At 39.1% G+C, this 20,822-nt stretch overlaps 1 protein-coding gene across 1 annotated transcript in view; it reads left to right on the forward strand.

Annotated features, from left to right (window-relative positions):
* The window catches only part of THSD7B (thrombospondin type 1 domain containing 7B), a 1,177,597-nt gene that overhangs the window by 1,060,548 nt on the left and 96,227 nt on the right, over positions 1–20,822 (forward strand). Inside the window, 3 exon segments of the mRNA XM_053712541.1 lie at positions 18,815–18,849; positions 18,851–18,877; positions 18,880–18,963. Coding sequence (XP_053568516.1) covers positions 18,815–18,849; positions 18,851–18,877; positions 18,880–18,963 — 146 coding nt within the window.

Genomic DNA, 20,822 nt, shown 5'->3' on the forward strand with positions numbered 1-20,822 from the left:
AGTCTTTTTATATTTAAACTTTTTGAGTCTCTAGCTCCTACTGAGCATGTGCCAAGATTAAGTGTGTATGCATTTGTGAATGGCTGATGGCTGTCACATGGTACGTGTATGCATTTGTGAATGGCTGGTGGCTGTCACATGGTACAGGGGGGAGTGGAAAAAGACTCGCTAACTTGCACGTTATTGTCACCACTCACTTCCCTACAGCGCTGGAATTACAGGTTTACAAAAACCCGGCGTTTAGCAGGCAAAAAGTGAGCGTAGAGCAAAATTGAGCTCCATATACCGCCCTCCAATACAAGCGCTGCTGAAAGCTGCGGTGAGCTGGTTTTACGTGCTTGTGCACGATTTCCCCATAGACATCAATGGGGAGAGCCGGCTAAAAAAAAGTCTAACACCTGCAAAAAAGCAGCGTAAAGCTCTGTAACGCAGCCCCATTGATTGCTATTGGGAAACTAAATTTATGTTTACACCTAACACCCTAACATAAACCCAGAGGTCTATACACCCCTAATCTTACACTTATTAACCCCTAATTTGCCGCCGTTGACATCGCTGACACCTACATTATACTTATTAACCCCCTAATCTGCCGCTCCGGACATCTCCACCACTATTATAAACATATTAACCCCTAAACCTATAGAATAAATACCCTCTCTTCCTACATATAGCTATATATCACACATCAATAGTGTATATACTTTTCATTTTTATTTTTTATCTACACACCTCATACCACTAACATGAATCCAAATATATTCCTTACTGTTATTCATGATAACCCTTTTCTCACTCCAATTTGGTTCACATAATAACCGCCATAAGCACACACCTCAAACTGGAAAACAAATGATCATACATCATGGCCTGCTCTGTTGCTGTAACTTATCTGCTGAGTGCTGGTGGAGGGTTTATAAAAAATAACCCTCCTACCCCCACCTCACAATATTATAAAGTATCACATTCACTATATGGCCAATCAAAAATGATTTCCAAATTCCTATTCCTTATGTTACTTGCCCTTGCAAATGACGTAGAGTCTAACCCTGGTCCCCTAACAAATTCCCATTCCTAGCCTTCCAGCTAAGAAAGGCCTCTCCTTTGTGCACTGTAATATCCGCAGCTTACTACCGAAAATTGATGCACTGCAAGCTTGGTGTTTACAATACAAACCAAAATCATTGTGATCTCTGAATTGTGGCTAACCGCAAAAATACCTGACTCTGCCATTGCAATACATGGATATTCATGCCATAGAAATGATAGAGCAAAGAGAGGAGGTGGCATTGTAATTTATGTTGACAATTCCACAAAGTTCACCCCCTTACAAAAATCTAGCTCTCCTGCCACCTTTGATTTCCTTTCTGGCAAAATTGAGATCCCGTGCAGTAAATCAATCATTGTTGCAGGAATCTTACCGCCCACCAAGCTCCCCTGTGCATTCCATTTCGGACATAGCACAGCTCCTTAGTGAATCCATAACTCAAAACCCAAAAAGTGAAATTTTGTTTTTTGGAGATTTTAACATCGATTGGCTGAATCCAAAAAATAACAGTTGTCGCTCGCTGTTTAAATCTTTGCATCTAACACAATTAATCTCCTCCCCAACTCGCATAAACATCAAAGCCATAATCATACCCTGCTCGACTGGATTCTCTCCACTTCTCCCGACCGAATCCAGGAGGCAGGTGTTCTCCCTAACAATTTCAGTGACCACTGCTTAGTGTACTGCGTGCGCAAATAAAGGCAACTAAATCCTCTCCCAAGGTTACAATCACCAGGTCCTTCAAAAAATTTAATCTTCAATCATTTCTAAATGACATCAAGAACCTCCCTTGGCACAGATTAAACCTAATCCCAGATCTAGACTCTGCAGTTGAATTCTTTCAGTCTGAACTCCTACAAGTTTGGAATTTACATGCACCGCTGCGTAAGGTGAGAGTAAAAGGAGCACACTTGAATTGGATCACAGCTGACCTCATTCAAATGTACCAATTTCGGGATTCATTGTGGTCAAAGTTCAAGCATACTGGCTCTATGAATGATCACTGTGTATATAGAAAATGGCGAAATATATGTACTAAACAAACAAAATTGGCTAAGGCGCAATATTTCTGTGAAAATCTGAACAATAATATATGTAACCATAGAAAGTTTTGGAAACTCATAAATAACTTACAAAATCCACCAATCCACTCCCAACCCTCCACTGTCAATGTGGATAACCAAAACCTGCAACTCCCCTTAGAAGTAGCAAATGCCTTTAACAATTATTTTGTAGGATGCTCCACCACCCTGATTGACAAACTAATAAATGGCACGCATCCTGAAGCTACAAATGTGGATCAGGCCCCACTAAAACAGCAAAGACCCAATATAGAAAAGTTCAATTTTAGACCTGTACCCTTCAATGTCATTAAGAAACACCTCGATAATCTAAAATGAAAAACCAGTCAGGACCTGATCAAATCCCAGCAATGCTGTTGAAGCTCAGTGCGCCGGCAATTGCTAAGCCTGTTTGCAACCCTAATTAATGAATTCTTGGTGTCTGGATACATACCCAAACTCTGGAAAACTGCAAGAGTAGTGCCTATTCATAAAAGTGGGGGAGTTAACCTTGGTTTCTAACTATCGTCCTATATCACTGCTCCCTGTATTGTCAAAAATCCTAGAAAAATGCGTCCATACACCAATTATGCGAGTATTACCAACTTTCTAACTATCTGACCCCTGATCAATCAGGTTTCAGACCGAATCACTCCACTACAACTGCCCTCCTAAAAGTTTGCAACGACATCCAAACTGCCATGGAACAAGGAGACCTAACTGGAGCTATTTTCCTTGATTTTGCAAAGGCTTTTGACACAGTGGACCATGACCTACTACTTCTCAAACTAAAAAACTCTGGTATTGCTGATCACCCGTTAACCTGGTTTAAATCATATGTATCGGATCGATCACAAATATGTCTCTGTCTCTAACATTGACTCCCTCCCTCTCCCAGTCACGTGTGGTGTTCCCCAAGGTTCCATTCTCGGCCCCCTACTATTCACATTATTTATAAATGATTTGCCTAATGTCTGCAAATCCTCAACTGTACACATGTACGCAGACGACACGGTAATCTATGCAAACAAATCTGATCTGCTGCAGCTTGAAACAGTGCTCCAAGACCAGTTTCACAGAGGTAGAAAAGTGGATCTCGAAAAACAAACTCTTCCTAAACACTGACAAAACGGTCACAATGATCTTTGGAATGGGACCTAAAATACATAAATTACAAAATTCCCATCTTCGCATCAAAACAAAATCCAATTGCACGCTGACCGCAGTCCACTCTTTTAAATACTTAGGTATGTTGTTAGACCCCAATCTATCTTTTGGACTCCACATAGAAAAAATTGCCTCTAAACTTTATCCAAAACTAGGTGCCCTGTACAGAAACAAATCTTGCCTCAGCCCCTACAGTAAAGGAAAAGATTGTACAGCAAATGCTGATGCCTATCTTGGATTATGGGGACATAGTATATGCACCTGCTCCGCAAACTCACCTCAATAAACTAAATACGTTATATAACTCGCTCTGCCGCTTTGTGCTACAATGTAACTACAGGACCCACCATTGTGACATGCTAAAAGAACTAAACTGGCTGTCGCTGGAATCCAGACGCACCCTCCATCTTTCCTGCCTTGTCTTTAAGAGCCTTTCTGGGAAGCTCCCACCCTACCTGAGCAGAATGCTCTCCCCTGCTATTCCCACCTCCTATAACCTCCGATCCAATAACAGCACATTATTTAGCTTGCCTCAATACAAAAAAAAAGCAGCTCGATCCTCCTTTTCCTACAGAGCGCCACAATTATGGAATGACCTCCCTCACACTTTAAAAACTTCCCCAAGCCTAAAATCCTTTAAGAGATCCCTCTATACATATCTCAAAAACAGAATGCTCCTGTCATGGTTAAATATTTCATACCTGCTCTATGTTAAATGTTTGCATATAATGTGTATTTTTATTATTGTTTTTGTATTTTATTGTACCCTATTGTATCAATGCAATGTTTTGTGATCCCAGGACATACTTGAAAACGAGAGAAATCTCAATGTATCCTTCCTGGTAAAATATTTTATAAATAAATAAATAAACCGCCGCATTCCTCGCATCACAAATACTAGTTAAATATTATTAACCCCTAATCTACCATCCCTAACATCGCCGCCACCTACCTACATTTATTAACCCATAATCTGCTGCCCCCAATGTTGCCCGCCACTATACTAAATGTATTAACCCCTAAACCTAAGTCTAACCCTAACACCCACTAACTTAAATATAATTAAAATAAATCTAAATAAAACTTACTATCATTTCCTAAATTATTCCTATTTAAAACTAAATACTTACCTATAAAATAAACCCTAAGCTAGCTACAATATAACTACTAGTTACATTGAGGCCTACTTATCAAGCCGTCAACTTACTTGCATTCAACGGCACCAATACGCTCGCCTGACATCGCCTAACATTGCGGCCGCGGACCTGAATACGCTCTCCGTATTTATATAAAAAGCTGTAAAAAGTTGTTAAGAAACAGTCATTGATCTCGCTGCTATTCGGCTTGTTCACAGCTTTATTTGTATACTGTCACTAAACACAGCCACTATACTAAACTGTATAACCCCTATCCCCCGCTCCCGGACCCCAACACAACTAAATAAAGTTATTAACCCCTATCCTGCTGCTCGCCGACACCGCCGCAACTAAATAAAGTTATTAACCCCTATCCCACCGCTCCTGGACCCTGCGGCAACAAACTAAAGGTATTGACCCCTAAACCTCTGGCCTCTCACATCACTACCACTTACTAAACCTATTAACCCCTAAACGGCCAGCCCCCCACATCGCCATAAACTCAATTAAACTATTAACCCCATAAACCTAACAACCTGCTAACTTTATATTAAATATTAACTTATCCCTATCTTATAATAAATGTAAACTTACCTTTATATTTAAATTAAACTATATTAAACTATTAATTAATCTACCCTAACTATTATACTAAAATTACATTAAACTATATAAAAATAATTAATCCATCCTATTATACTAAAACTACTTTAAACTACAAATTAAATTAACTATATTATATATTTAAACACCTAACCATACTCAAATAATTTAAATCTGCAATAAAAAATTACAAAGTTACAAAAAACTAACAACTAAGTTACAAAAAATAACAAACACTAAGTAAAAAAAAAAATATAAACACTACGTTACACAAAATAAAAAATAAATTATCAAATATTTAAACTAATTACACCTGATCTAAGAGCCCTATGAAAATTTAAAAAGGGCCCCCCTTAATAAAAACAAAAAAAACCTAACCTACAATAAACTACCAATGGCCCTTAAAAGGGCCTTTTGCGGGCATTGCCCCAAAGAAATCAGCTCTTTTACCTGTAAAACAAATAAATACCCCCCCAACAGTAAAACCCACCACCCACATAACCAACCCCCCCAAATAAAAACCTAACTATAAAAACCTAAGGCTCCCCATTGCCCTGAAAAGGGCATTTGGATGGGCATTGCCCTTAAAAGGGCATTTAGCTCTATTGCTGCCAAAACCCTAATCTAAAATCCACCCAATAAACCCTTAAAAAAAACCTAACACTAACCCCTGAAGATCCACTTACAGTTTTGAAGATCGGTCATCCATCCTCAACGAAGCCGGGAGAAGTCCTCATTGAAGCCGGCAGAAGTCTTCATCCAAGTGACCGAAGTCTTCACCCAGATGGCAACTTCTATCTTTATCCATCCGGCGCGGAGCGGCTCCATCTTCAAGATATCTGGCGCGGAGCATCCTCTTCTTACGACGTCTTCTTCGGAATGAAGGTTCCTTTAAATGACTCATCCAAATGGCGTCCCTTAGATTCATATTGGCTGATAGAATTCTATCAGCCAATCGGAATTAAGGGTTGTAAAAATCCTATTGGCTGTTGCAATCAGCCAATAGGATTGAGCTTTCATCCTATTGGTTGATCCAATCAGCTAATAGGATTGAGTTTGCATTTATTGGCTGATTGGAATAGCCAATAGAATGCTGGGAGAAGTCTTCATCCAATGCCGGGGAGAAGTCTTCATCCAAGTTAATAACTATTTAGTAACTATTCTACCTAATAAAAATAAATGCAAACTTACCTGTAAAATAAAAATAAACCCTAAGATACACTGTAACTATTATATTGTAGCTAGCTTATGGTTTATTTTATAGGTAAGTATTTAGTTTTAAATAGGAATAATTTCGGTAATGATAGTAGTTTTTATTTAGATTAATTTTAATTATATTTAAGTTAGGGGGGTGTTAGGGTTTAGACTTAGGTTTAGGGGTTAATACATTTAGTAATAGTGGCGGCGACTAGGGGGGCGGCAGATTAGGAGTTAATAAATGTAGGTAGGTGGGCAGTGATGTAAGGGGCGGCAGATTAGGAGTTAATAATATTTAACTAGTGTTTGCGATGTGGGAGTGCGGCGGTTTTGGGGTTAATATGTTTATTATAGATTAGGGGCTAATAAATTTATTTTAGTGTTTGCAATGCGGGAGGGCCTCGGTTTAGGGGTTAATAGGTAGTTTATGGGTGTTAGTGTATTTTTTTAGCACTTTAATTATGAGTTTATGCTACAGCTTTGTAGCGCAAAACTCATAGCTACTGACATTCAGTTTTACGGTACGGATCTTGTAGTTATGGGCTGTACCGTTCAACAGGCAAACTCGTTATACCGGAGCTATGAAAGTCCCTTTGAAAAGGGACTTTTTGAAAGCTGCGGTAATTACGTTGCTTTACGGCCAAAAAAGTGTGCGGTGCCCCTAAACCTGCAAGACTTGTAATACAAGTGGTAGTGAAATAGCAGCGTTATGAGCCTTAACGCTGCTTTTTCACCCATACCGCAAAACTCATAATCTAGCCGTAAGTTAGCAAGTTGTAATCATGTATATGATCTGTTCACTGGTATACACATAAAGCATATGCAGGGTTCAGACTTCTGGTCTATGGTTTGAATTGGTAATAAAGGGGGCCATGCATTTGGTATGTGACCTGATATAAGATCCATTCATCCAGTACTGAATCTGATGTCAGTATATAAAAGGGATACATATGGCCCCATGCAGAATAAGGGCATTAGCAGATACATGAAGACGTACTAATTTCAGGGCTTGGTTTATTTTTTTCCAATGCTGGTTAAATTCCCAGTCTGGACATATGTGCTTGACTTTAATAGCTTAATGTGGCAGTCTACACCAGAATTTGTATTGATTAAAGATAGATAATCTCTTTAGTACCCATTACCCAGTTTTGCATAACCAACACAGTTATATTAATATATGTTTTACCTCGTATCTAAGCCTCTGCAGACTGCCACCTTATCTCAGTGTTTTTGAGAGACATGCAGTTTAGCCTATCAGTGCAGACTCCTAAATAACTCCACAGGAGTGAGCACAATGTTATCTATATGACACATGTGAACTAGTACTGTCTAACTGTGAAAAACTTTCAAAATACTCTGAGTTAAGAGGCGGTTTTCAACTGTTTAGAAATCAGTTTGAGCCTATCCAACGGGTGGAGGAAGCTGGAGCTGCTGTCAAGATTAAAAGGTATTTTTTCACAACACGAGTAAAATATAAATTTTGATGAATTAAAGTGCCCCTGTTTTTAATCAAATTTTTAAAAACCGGGCACTTTATTATTATTATTATTATTATTATTATCAGTTATTTGTAGAGCGCCAACAGATTCTGCAGAGCTATAAACAAAGGGGGAGTACAACAAAACATTTATAGAGATCAAATGGGTAGAGGGCCCTACCAAGAGTTGCACTGTTGTAGTCAGCTCTTAAAAAGGTGATCTACAAACAGCTGGACTCTTAGGCTTACATGCTAAGGGGGTTCAGGGGATAGCAATGGAGGAGAGGAACTGGTATTAGGAAAGGTTAGTGTAGGTTGTATGCATCCCTGAACAGTAGAGTCTTTAGGGAGCACTTGAAGCTTTTAAAACTAGAAGAGAGTCTTGTGGAACGAGGCTCCACAAGATGGAAGCCAGTCTGGAGAAGTCCTGTAAACGGGAGTGTGATTAGGTGACAAGAGTGGAGGAGAGTAGGAGGTCATGAGCAGAGCGAAGGGGACGGGAGGGAGAGTATCTGAAGACAAGGTCTGAGATATAGGGGGGAGCAGTGCAGTTCTTTGTATGTCAGAATGAGAATTTTGTGTTTGATCCTAGAGGCAAGAGGAAGCCAGTGAAGGGATTGGCAGAGAGGTGCAGCAGATGAAGAGCGACGTGTAAGGAAGATGAGTCTGGCAGAGGCATTCATTATGGATTTAAAGGAGCTAGGCAGCAGGTGGGGAGGACATAGTTGCAGTAATCAAGGCGGGAAAGAATGAGAGAGTGGATTAAAATCTTAGTTGTGTCTTGTGTAAGGAAGTGTCTAATTTTAGAGATGTTTTTAAGGTGGAAGCGGCAGGCTTTAGCCAAGGACTGAATGTGAGGAGTGAAAGAAAGATCTGAGTCAAATGTGACCACGAGACATCGGGCGTGCGGGGTAGGGGTAATGATGGAGTTGTCAACAGTTATAGAGAGATTCGGGGTGGAGAGTTTTGAGGAAGGGGGGAAAATAAGGAGCTCAGTTTTGGAGAGATTTAGCTTGAGGTAGTGAGAGGACATCCAGTTAGAGATGTGAGAAAGACAGTTAGTGACACAGGTTAGCAAGGAAGGAGATAGGTCTGGTGCAGAGAAGTAGATTTGGGTGTCATCGGCATACAAATGATATTGTAAACCGTGGGACTTTATTAGGGAACCTAGTGATGACGTGTAGATTGAGAAGAGAAGGGGACAGAGGACAGAGCCTTGCGGTACTCCGACAGAAAGTGATGATGGGGCAGAGGAGGCCCCAGAGAAGGCTACACTAAAGGTACGGTTTGACAGGTAGGAAGAGAGCCGCGAGAGGGCTGTGTCACAGATGCCGAAGGATTGGAGGGTTTGGAGCAAAAGAGGGTGGTCAACAGTGTCAAAGGCTGTGGACTGATCAAGGAGGATAAGCAGAGAGAAGTGCCCTTTTGATTTTGCTGTAAGTAGGTCATTGGTAACCTAACAATTGCTGTCTCTGTGGAGTGATGGGGACGAAATCCAGATTGCAGTGGGTCAAGGAGGGAGTTTATTGTAAGGAAATGGGATAGGCATGCATAAACTAGTTTTTCGAGAAGCTTTGATACAAGAGGGAGGAGGGAAATAGGGCAGTAGTTGGATGGGGAGGTAGGATCAAGGGAAGGTTTTTTAAGGATAGGTGTGACCAGTGCATGTTTCAGTGATGAGGGAAATATACCGGTGCTGAGGGAGAGGTTGAAAGTGGGTGTGAGTATAGGGGTGAGGGTAGCAGAGAGGGAGGGGAGTAGCTGTGAGGGGATAGGGTCAAGGGGACAGGTAATGAGGTGAGAGTGCACTATAAGTGACGAAACTTCTTCCTCAGTGACAGGGGAGAATGATCTAAGTTTAAGGTTATGTGGGTTGTGGTTGATTGAGAGCATTTGAGGGGGTGAGAGAAAGGAATTATGTTGAGAGCTGATTTCATTTCTGATGGAGTCGATTTTGTTATTGAAGTAGCTGGCAAAGTCTTGAGCTGACAGAGAAGTTGTATTAGGAGGTGGGGGAGGGCGGAGAAGGGTATTGAAAGTGGAGAACAAACATTTTGGGTTTGAAGAAAGATTAGAGTAGAGAAGTAATGTTGCTTATGGAAATTAATGGTAGAATAGTAGGAGTTCAAGATAAATTTGTAATGTTGAAAAATCAGCTGAATTCCTAGATTTTCTCCAGTGCCACTCAGCAGTACGGGAACATCTGCGTAGGTATAGTGTCAGATGAGTATGCCAGGGCTGAGGATGAGTGTTTGATTTCCGAACTATGGTAAGAGGGGCGAGATTGTCAAGGACAGATGTAAGGGTGAGTTATAGTGGCTGATAGATTGGTCAGGGCAGGAAAAGTAGGAGAAGGATGAGAGGAGAGGTTTGAGGGAATTAGAAAGCTGTTGTTGATCTAATGACATAATGCTTCTGTGAAGTTTGGTGTGAGGAGCAGAAGGAGGAAAAGTTGTAGGGAGGGATGATATGTTGCAAGTAAGGAGATGATGGTCAGAAAGAGGAAAGGGTGAGTTTGTGAAGTTTGAGAGAGTGCATTGATAGCTAAAGATCAGGTCAAGGGAGTGACCATCTTTGTGAGTGGGAGAATCAGTCCATTGTGACAAACCAAAAGAGGAAGTGAGTTGCAGAAGTTGTTTTGCAGAGGAGGTAGTGGGATTGTCAAGAGGGATGTTGAAGTCACCAAGAATGAGGGAAGGGGTGTCTGAGTAAAGGAAATAAGGTAGCAAGGCAGCCAAGTGATCAAGAAATTGAGTTGAGGAGCCAGGGGGTCGGTATATGACTGCAACACGTATAGAAAGAGGAGAGAATAAGCGAATCATGTGGGTTTCAAATGAGGAAAATATGAGGGAAGAGATGGGATGTATTTGTTGAAAGGTGCAACGAGAGGAAAGTAAAATACCTACACCACCTCATTGTCTATTACCAGACCTAGGAGTGTGGCTGAAGTGGAGACCCCCATGTGACAGAGCAGCAGTAGATGCTGTGTCAAGGGGAGAGAGCCAGGTTGCTGTTAGGGCCAGAAGGTTGAGGGAGTGGGAGATAAAGAGGTCATGTATAGAAGTTAGTTTGTTGCAAACAGAGCGAGAGTTCCAGAGTGCACAAGTGAAAGGGCTTTTGATGCAAGAGGAATGTGAGTACGGTTGGTAGAGTTTTGTTTTTTGAGTCTGTGGGACGGTACACATGGATGTGCACTGCTAGGCAGTTGTTGGGGACCAGGATTAGGGGAGATGTCACCAGCAGTTAGTAAAAGCAACAGGGAGAGTGACATGAGATGAGATACAGATTTGCAGTAATGAGACTGCTTTTGACATGAGATGAGATACAGATTTGCAGAAATGAGACTGCTTTTGAGACAAGGTGCAGCAGCTCAACTTTAGAATCAAAATTTACATTCACTTTAAGCTTTTTAGAATCATATCATAACTAAGTCTTCATATCAAACTATTTTAATTAAACTAAGCAGCAGGAAAGCTCTGTGTTTGAGACGGTTCACACCTGCCTGGCTTTAATCATACTTGAACAGTAACAATTATAATACATTCATTTTTAATTATAATAGTGAGCGTGAATCAGTGTCTATTAAAATTATTGCAAATTTCTGTGTATGCTGCAGTATTCAGTGTAAATGTTTCCTCATTAAAATGATAACAACTTTAGCAATGTATGCAGAATGTTTAATTAAATGTGTAATACAAAGGTGAGCTAACTAGCTGTATTGCTTTAATAAAAATTAAGAACTATGAACATCATGGGGTCCATTACATATGTGGCGTTGCCTGCAAAAGCCTGTGCCGCCGGTTCTTACGCGATTTTTGTATTACATATACGATGTAGCATACAAGTTACGCGCGTATATTTCACCCATCGGCCGCATTTTTTTCGCCCATAGATTAACATAGAACAGCCGCGCAATTTGGTATCCAATATACAGCATAAGGACTTACACGCGCAAAATTCAGAAAATCTACTCACATTGTAGATGCAGCAACCCTTGCACTGACTAAAAAAAAAACAATGTAAAATACATTTAAGCAGCATCTCAAATAGTTAAAGGGACAGTATACTATGAGATTTGTTTTTTTAAGCTTTATTTGTGTATTTGAAATAGCTGATTTTGTATTTTGAACCCACAACCTAATCAAATGCATGGAGCTTGTAGGTATAATCATATCTCATAACTTTATCTCATTGTGTACATATACTTGCTTATTTACTTTATATGTACCCTTCATAACCAACTATTGTGGATGTGAGTTATAGTACAAGAATATGTCATAAACATGATAATATTACCTGTAGTTATTGCCATTTCCACACAAGTCATATTATATGTTTTAACAATATTAGTGTAATAAAACACACCTTACATGAATGTGTATGACAATGACATGGTAAATAACAGAGGACAAGGTTTATGGTGAACTATAATATAATATTTTTTTTTTTGGCTTCTTGGATGAGGGAGCTGAGGTGCCTATAGTGGATTTCCTTGTTTTCCTGGTTTTAGAAGATTCTGGTGTTTCTGCTGGTGGGCTGGTCACAAGTGATAGGCTGGAGGCAGTGTCCTGCTGGTGTGTAAAGTGCTCAACCAACACACCCAAGAGTTAATTTTGTTCTCTCCATCTATTGTCCATCTGCATCTGCATATCAGACAGAATTCGCATCATCTGTGACTGGTTATGAACACTTGCACTTAACAATGCTGCCATGTCCCTCTGCAGCTCTATGCTACATTGTTGTATCCTCTCTTACCTCCTAAAGAACCTCTCTTGGCCTCTTTTTATGCTCTCAGTGCTTGTTATGAGCCTCCTCTCAAGTGCAATGTATTCCTCACCAAGGGGAGAATACAATGCATCCACAGGCTCTTGAGCAACAGGGCTTCTAGTTGCTTGTTGGACATGTTAACCTGCATCTGCTTGTGCTTGTGGGGGCATGTTCACCTACATCTACTGTAGGGGATGGGCGAATGTGTAAATTTCTGAATTCGAATGTTAGAACGAATGTTATTACCAAAATTCGAATTACAAATCTGAATGTTGATACGAACGAATATCCTTAAAAATTCTATAATCGAATGCTATTTACAATTTTTGAATGTCACTTTCGAATTAGAATGTTTATAATTAGATTGAATGATCACATTCGAAATTCGAATTAACATTCGATTTAACAAATACTATTCAGAAGTTCAATAGTTCATGTGGTAGCAAATTTAGTAAATTGATATGTAATAGATACAAATATATCAATTTGAATGTTTCTATTTCGATCGAATATTGCATAATTTGAATATTACATTTAAAGAAAGCATTAGAAATACTATTACAAATATATGAATTTGAATATTTGCATAATTCGAATATTACATTTAAAGAAAGCATTAGAAATACTAATTTTATATATAATACTGTATATACATTCGAATTTATTCAATTTGAATATTGCATTTAAAGAAAGCATTAGAAATAGTATTATATATGTATATAAATTTGAATTTTTCAAATATTGCATAATTCGAATATTACATTTAATATAATACAAAGCAAAACATTCTATCATTCAAACAAATATTTTCAAATGTAATTGTAAAATTCAAAACCAAACATTCAAAAATCGAATGTTAGAATGTTATGTAAACATTCTAAATTCGATTTGAACAAACAAATGTGTTAAATTTTGTTTCATTCACCCATCCCTAATCTACTGGTGCTTGGGGGGGCAGGTTCACCTGCATCTACTGGTGCTCGTGGGGCAGTTCAGCTACATCTGATAGTGCTTGCGTGGTGCAGCTGCAGTTTCTGATATATTTCCATCTGCAGATGGTGGAGCTCGTCCAATGGATGAGGATGGGGGGAGCTCGTCCAATGGATGAGGATCGGGAGGTTGTCCCATGGATGAGGATGGGGGAGCTCTCATGGTTGATTGATAGTCCCACTGATGACCAGTGTGTGACCACTCAGCCTATCCAATTGGCACTTCTTGTGACATAGTCTGTGGGTAAAATCCATGACTGACATGAGATTGTGTTGTGGGGGGGGGGGGGGGGGGGGGGGTAAATATATGTACCCTTTGTGGCTGTCTTGGCTCCCCCTCAAAGCCAAAGGAAGGATATTCCTCTGGTCAGGAATCTTGCCAGGGGTCATATGTCAATGGTGGTGGCATCACTCCCATGTCCTCAACTGAAGTCATCTAACCATGCTCATGCCTGGGAGCATACTGTTCTTGCGATTGCCTGAAGACTGGTGGTGGTGTTGGTGTCGGTATTGATGTTTGCATCCTCATGACAGGAGGTTCTGTGGGAGTCAAAGGATGAGAGGGATTAGTACAGTCAGATATATGTCCATGTGGGCATACAATTACATGTGGCCTGTGTTACTCTGAGACATGTTAGTATTGTACTATTCCACCTCATATCATGAATTGCATTGTGTTAAGTAGCAGTAATGTCAAGTATAATTGTAGATGTTTTTGTTAGTATGCCAAATACCATGCTCCTCATCGTGTACATGAATGTGTGAAATTAAAGGATGTTATATCTCAAATACATATAATACTGTTGTGTAGGATGTTACTCACCAGCATGTTGTGCTGTGGTTGCAACCCCTGAGTCACAAGCCCCTGGAAGTCCACGGACTGCTGTGATACTCAGGGACCTGCGTATCATTCTCCTGCCATTTATTATACTCTATATCCAGGGATGGACCACCGCCTGTTTCCCTTCTGGTGCATAGCTTCCTGCCCCATCTTTTCTTTGACCCACCTCTTGCAGTCATTCCAGTGCTTTTTCAGGTCCTACAGTTGTCCTCTGCGGGGCCACACTGTGGACGGCATCCTCTACCGCCAACCATAGCAATTTTTTCTCTTTTTGGCAATGCCTTTGCCCTTCTCCTGCCCGAAGAGGGCACTGTAAATTGTCCATGATGGCCTTGACAAGGGGCAACATTTTCCGCAAATGAGAAGTTGGGACATCTCAGCCTCTCAATCACAACCAAACACTCAGCCTATCACAATGTAAAACTCAAATAAAATATGTGTGAGGTGTTAGAAAAAAAAGTGTGGTGTATTTGTATATATATGTATGCAATGTGTGCAATATGTAGGAATATAGGTAAGTGTACAAGCTTACTCAACAACAATGCGACCTAACTCCTCCGATTGCGCCTCTGTCTCTACTCTCACTAATCCTCTCACTCCAGTGTAGTGTGCTGTAGCTCAACGAACAATCCAAACACACTGAAGAAAATGGCGGCTGCACATGGGTATATATATATGAATATCTTAATTTCATGTAGCATTTTTATTTGAATTCCAGGTTCGTTTTTATGCGTGTTAACCGAATTTGCATAAAACTACTCTTTATTGACACTTTCCGTGGACACAAGACTGGCGTAAGTTACTTGCGATGATTAAAATGTGTATTTGCGCACATTTCAGAAGATCGCCAGTTTGTCCTACTTATGCCAGTCTAGCATCTAACGGCGCAGTATATGTAATACCCCGATGTGCAAGGTGAAATTACGGGCGGTGTGGGTTTCAACGCTTGCGCCGAAGCCCTGCGCCGTATATGTAATTGCGCCCCATTTATTTTATGTATTTTGTGATTATTAATTAGACTATTTTTGTCTAGAAGTCAATATGCTTTAAAAACTTTAGATAATAGTTCATGAAATTACAGAAATGCAATGTTCATTATTATTATCTCTGTTTTGTTCAAAAAGAAGCATATTAAATACAGGTATCACACATACTACTTTAAGAAGGGAATCTGTTTTACTGCAGGCAGATAGAGTAGTAAATTAAAACTCAGAACATGTCCACAGTGCAGAACAGATATCTTCATTCTTATCACGTCTTGAGGGGATTGTTGCTCTTTATCTCCAGAGATTTCAGACTCACTAACTGGACATTATCTGTCCCACAGCAGTTACAAGCAGAAGGAAATCTTAAAGGGGTTTTATTACTTCACATTATATTAAGAACTATAAAGAGAAATTAGGCAAATCATTGCATACATAGCACAACATCTGAGACATGATTTGTCTATATAACTATTCAAATCCATCAGTGCTGAACACATTGTAGGTGAACTTATGCAACATATTTTCTTATTTTCTAAACCATTTTTAATCCAGATGAAGAGCACCTTGAAACTAGTAAAACCACTCAAATGATATTACATATAATAGAAATGTTGTGTTGAGTATAGAAAAAAAAAACTATGCCTAATGTCATTTACAATTTTTTTTTATTGAGGAAATAATAAGTACTTGCATTAATAATGGTAAGAACATCACATTGAATATTCATAGTACATCTGACTTAGCTTGTACAGAAACATATTTAATCCTCATTTTTTAGTCCCCAAAGTTAAGTATAGTAGGTCTTTCTTGGACCCATTTTTGTTATTATATTTTGAGTCCGGGGATTCATTAGAGCAAAAGATAAAGGAAAACGTAAAGAAAAAGTTGCATCCAAAATAGCAAATCACATTGGAAACAGAGTGAGTTACATTATAGATGCATTAACCAAAATCAAGTACAAACGCACAGCTTGTGCTTCACAAAGATGATCCTCTGAAAATGATTATTGTGTTGAAGAGACGTATGATCGTTCCAAATATGGCCCCTGAGTGTTATACTATGGTTATTAGTATATGGATGATTCTTATACTACAAGGTGTATGCCAACAAACACTGCATTAGACTTTTGTTAGGATACCTCCCCTATCACCATTTCTGAAGTGAAATTTTAATGAAAATCCCACTTGTGGGCCACGGGCGATGGCCACGGGAAAGGACCCATGTGTTACTTCCTCCCTTCATGTAGGAGCTATAGCTTTGTAAGATCAAAAATCGCTTATTTGCTCAAGTTATAGGGATGCCTTCCCCAGGGGTCCCCCACTAAACCCCACAGAAAACACTCCAAAATATACAAGGGCAGTTGTACAAGAGAAAAATAATAAACAGATCCAAGGGAGGCTGACAAGTAAATATAAGAATTGCAGTGCTTGTTGTTTGCTAGTAATAGAGATATGGCCTTGGCATTTACATTTGGCATTTACATTTTCTTTTCAAAGAGACATTGGAACTTAATCCATAACACAAAATCACACTATACAAACATAAATAGTATCATAATGTTATATTAATCATGCAAAGTTTTAGTGTAAAAAAAAAAAAAAAACGTATGAAGAAATAGATTATATACATTTGCGGAACGGAGTAGACAATGTCCGACTTTTCTAAGTTAGTTCTAGGCCCACTTCCAGGTTTTCAGGCAGTTCTCCTATTGTCGCCCTTCTGTTAGAATCATTTTTAATAAAATGGAGATAAATATTAATACTTAGAGTGGGAGGCCATACTCACTCCGTAGATGGGTTTGTTGCCGGCAGGATTTGATTCCATAGGATAATTATAGCAGTCCAGGAATCCCCCCCCCCCAAGCTCTTAGAGCGGCTTCATATTCAGTGTGTCATGGCCTGTCGGCTTAATCCCATGGGGTAGGTTAGCAGATTTTACGGGGTGAATATGTAGTTGCAAATTGACGTACTATACCAGAAAGCAGATGTTTAGATAGTAGGTAGGCTTTGAAGCTTTGATCTAGTCAAAGATGAGTCGGCAAATTGTTGTGATGGCTTCCACGTGGACGACATTAATGTAGGGAGCGATGTTGAATTTTGTAAATAGATCTTTTATGGGGGGGAGGCGCCACAGGAGCGCTCATTGCCGCGGCGCCACCCCCCCCAACAAAGCTGTATCCAGTGCCTCCATCTGTGCTCATTGTATTGCAGTGTTTCTGCTGTTTTTCAATTAGGTAGTCCCAGGGAGCTCTCTTAAGTAAGTCCATCAGCTTTGCCAAGAAGCTATCTATGGAAGCTGTCGGGGCCGTGTTCTATCTCAGCTGCCATGTTTGTTTTTGTTAAAAGGTATTTGTTAGCCTTAGCTTTTCTGATCAATTTGATGTTCTCTGTCCAGAATCTCTATGGGAATAAAGAGGGGTTGATGTTGTGTTGCTTTGTGCACTCAATCTCGGTAGAATACCTTTCTGAGGGGGGTTTTGCTGCCTGAATTGATCCGCTGCTCCAGGCCTTATTTGTCCTGTCTTGTGATCCGGCATCCAGGAATACAGCGAATAGCATAGATATTGTTTTATTATCAAGTATCCCAATGATACTAGCTTTTTTGTTGTTATTTTCACTGTAAAATGTATCCTTTATAGGCGGAATTAGGATCTTCTAGAGATGTGCGACCACTCTGGATCGCTGCTAGGACACGCCCCCATTTACAAAAATTTAAAAAACATTTTTGGATAAATAACCTGGGGGGCTCTTATAGTGACAGCTTAGTTCTGAATGTAATTAAAATGTGTTTCTATTAAACAATGGTATTGTTTATAATTTCACCTTTTTATTTATTGTTTTCACCAAAATAACCCTAAGGGTTTAATTTATCAAGTAACCAGGTAGACACAGTTCCCCAAGCTAGGGGAGCATGTCCAACGATATTTTATATAAGTGGGCAGCAAACTATATAAACTGCCAGCATTTATTATTGCACAAGCAAATACTTAAAGAGACATGAAATTCAATTTTTTCATGATTCAGCTAGAGAATAGAATTTTAAACAACTTTCCATTTTACTTCTAATATCTAATTTGCTTATTTCTCTTGGTATCCTTGTTGAAGAAAACAGGGAGCTAGCTGAACACCGGATGAGCCATATTATGTGCAGCAACCAGTTAGCAGGTAATTTTTTCAACAAAGGATACCAAGAAAACAAAACAAATTAATAATAGAAGTAAATAGGAAAGCTGTTTAAAATTGCATGTTCTAGCTGAATCGTGAAAGAAAAAAATTGGGGTTCATGTCCCTTTAAAGTAGCTCCAAACTCTTGGACAAACAGGATTGGGGTGATTTAAACCCACCACCTCTGAGGTGGCAGAGAGTTTAGGAAGCTTCTTAATGAATAGTTAAGCAGGCTTGCAGGCTCTAAAGATAGCGCTGTACTTAGTATTGTCATATGATTATTTTTAAGAATTCTTGTTATCGGGTTTATTTGATAAATGATTATCTGACATTAATAAAAGTTGATTTAAAATAAAATAATTTTGCTTTGCTTTGTAGGCCAAATGGTACGGACTCAGAATATTATCATACAAAAGTCAAGGAGAAGGAAGACCTTGTCCAAACGCAACTCAGCCAATACAAAAAACTGCCCTGTTTACCCTTGCTATGAATGGAAAATTGGGGAATGGTCAAAATGCAAGATAGAGGTATGAGGACAATGATTATTGAAAATAAATTGTTCATATTTTAGTTGCTATATTATTAGATATATTCTACAGTTTTAAAGAAAAAGGTCAGTAACATATAATATATAAGCAGACAACAGCAAAGGAAATGAAGACATTGGTGCTGATTCTGAAATAAAAACAGCACTGCATCCATAACTGAAATAGTCTACAACACTGAAACACATGAAATAGAAGTAGAGATGGGTTAAATCTCTACTTAGAGACATTAAGATACTCTACTTCCCCCTCCAGCCAGACTCCTTTCACTTAGTGACAGCCTATTCATGTTGTTATCCCCAGACTCAATGTTTTTTTTAAAACAAAACATAATAATTGCCTAGAAACTATTTGCTTATCCTTAATATTATACTGTAATAATAAATCAAATACGAGAAATGAAATGACAATTACATTATCCCAAACAACCTAAGAAAGACTATATAAGACAGTTATCTATTTTATTAGTTTATCCTATTTATTAGGTGGCCAGCAACAAAGTTGCAGGACAACCTATTGTTATTGTTAGGATTATTATTATTATTTTTCTTTTTATTCCGCCAAGCTTTTTATTCAATTGCCCATAACTGCTTAACTGTTTTTGCAAAGCTCTTGACATCAGGTATGCTGGTAACAGCCTATTGCTCTGCTACATCCCATGCAAAATTGATTTCATAGGTCACATGCTCTGGCAGCCAATTGCTTTCTTTGCGACAAATTTTCGAGCAAACACTTAAAAATAACCCTGGAACTGCTTATGTTACAACTTTGAAGACATGCTGTGCTTAGTGCTACTATGACCTAGAGTTTCCTGTTGCACAAGAGGAAGTGCCTTGGTCACATGAGGGTGGCAGCCATCTTGCTTTTTGCGAAAATCTTCAAACATCTTCTCTTAACCCGGATTAAACAATGCAGAAATTTTCCACATATGCTCCTTACAAGGTCCTCTACCAATGTTGTTCAAACTGCGATTTTTCCATAATCAACATGGCTGCCGTGAGACATTAACCTTTTTTATCACATGATTACACATAGTCCTAACCCTCAAAGACAATATTGCAGGTTAAAATTTCGCACTGGTGCAGTCGCCTTTCGTGAAATAAAACATTTGCACATTTTCATGAAACTTCTGCAAATTGTAGAGGTCTATAGTGAGCATTAGTGTGTGCAATATGAAAAGCCCATACATTACACAGTGTGGCAGCCATTTTGTTTTCGTATGCGCTGTTTTTAAAAAACTACAAAAATCTTCTTTCTCCGAAACCCGCATATGAGAGAATGGTGAAACTTGTTTATAGAGTGTATCATTAGACCAATATTCAGATTTGGTTCAAGAGAAGTCAATTGGGTCATGTGGTTTGGCAGCCATTTTGAAGTGTTCAAAATTGCTTAACAATATATTTAAATTAATGTAGTATCGTAATATAGTAATATAGTAATATATATATATATATATATATATATATATATATATATATATATATATAATATATATATATATAATACACATATATCACTAAATTACTGGCACCAACAAGTATTTCACCTGTAAAGAGTTAGTTATGTTTAACCTATAGCACAGGGGTCATCAATGATCAATTGTGGCCCTCCAGAGGTTTTGGAACTACATTTCTCATGATGCTCAGCCAGCTGAAATGCAGGCTGAGCATCATGGGAAATTGCACATAACACAAGTACTGGACAGACAGACCCCCACACACACAGACAGACCTCCCCCACACACATACAGCCAGAAACACAAACAGAGACAGACAGAAACAAACTCAGACAGACCCCCCCACAAACCCCACCCGCCACACACACACAGACCCCCCACACAC

This window comes from Bombina bombina, chromosome 1 (genome assembly GCF_027579735.1).
Source record: "Bombina bombina isolate aBomBom1 chromosome 1, aBomBom1.pri, whole genome shotgun sequence".
NCBI lineage: Eukaryota > Metazoa > Chordata > Amphibia > Anura > Bombinatoridae > Bombina > Bombina bombina.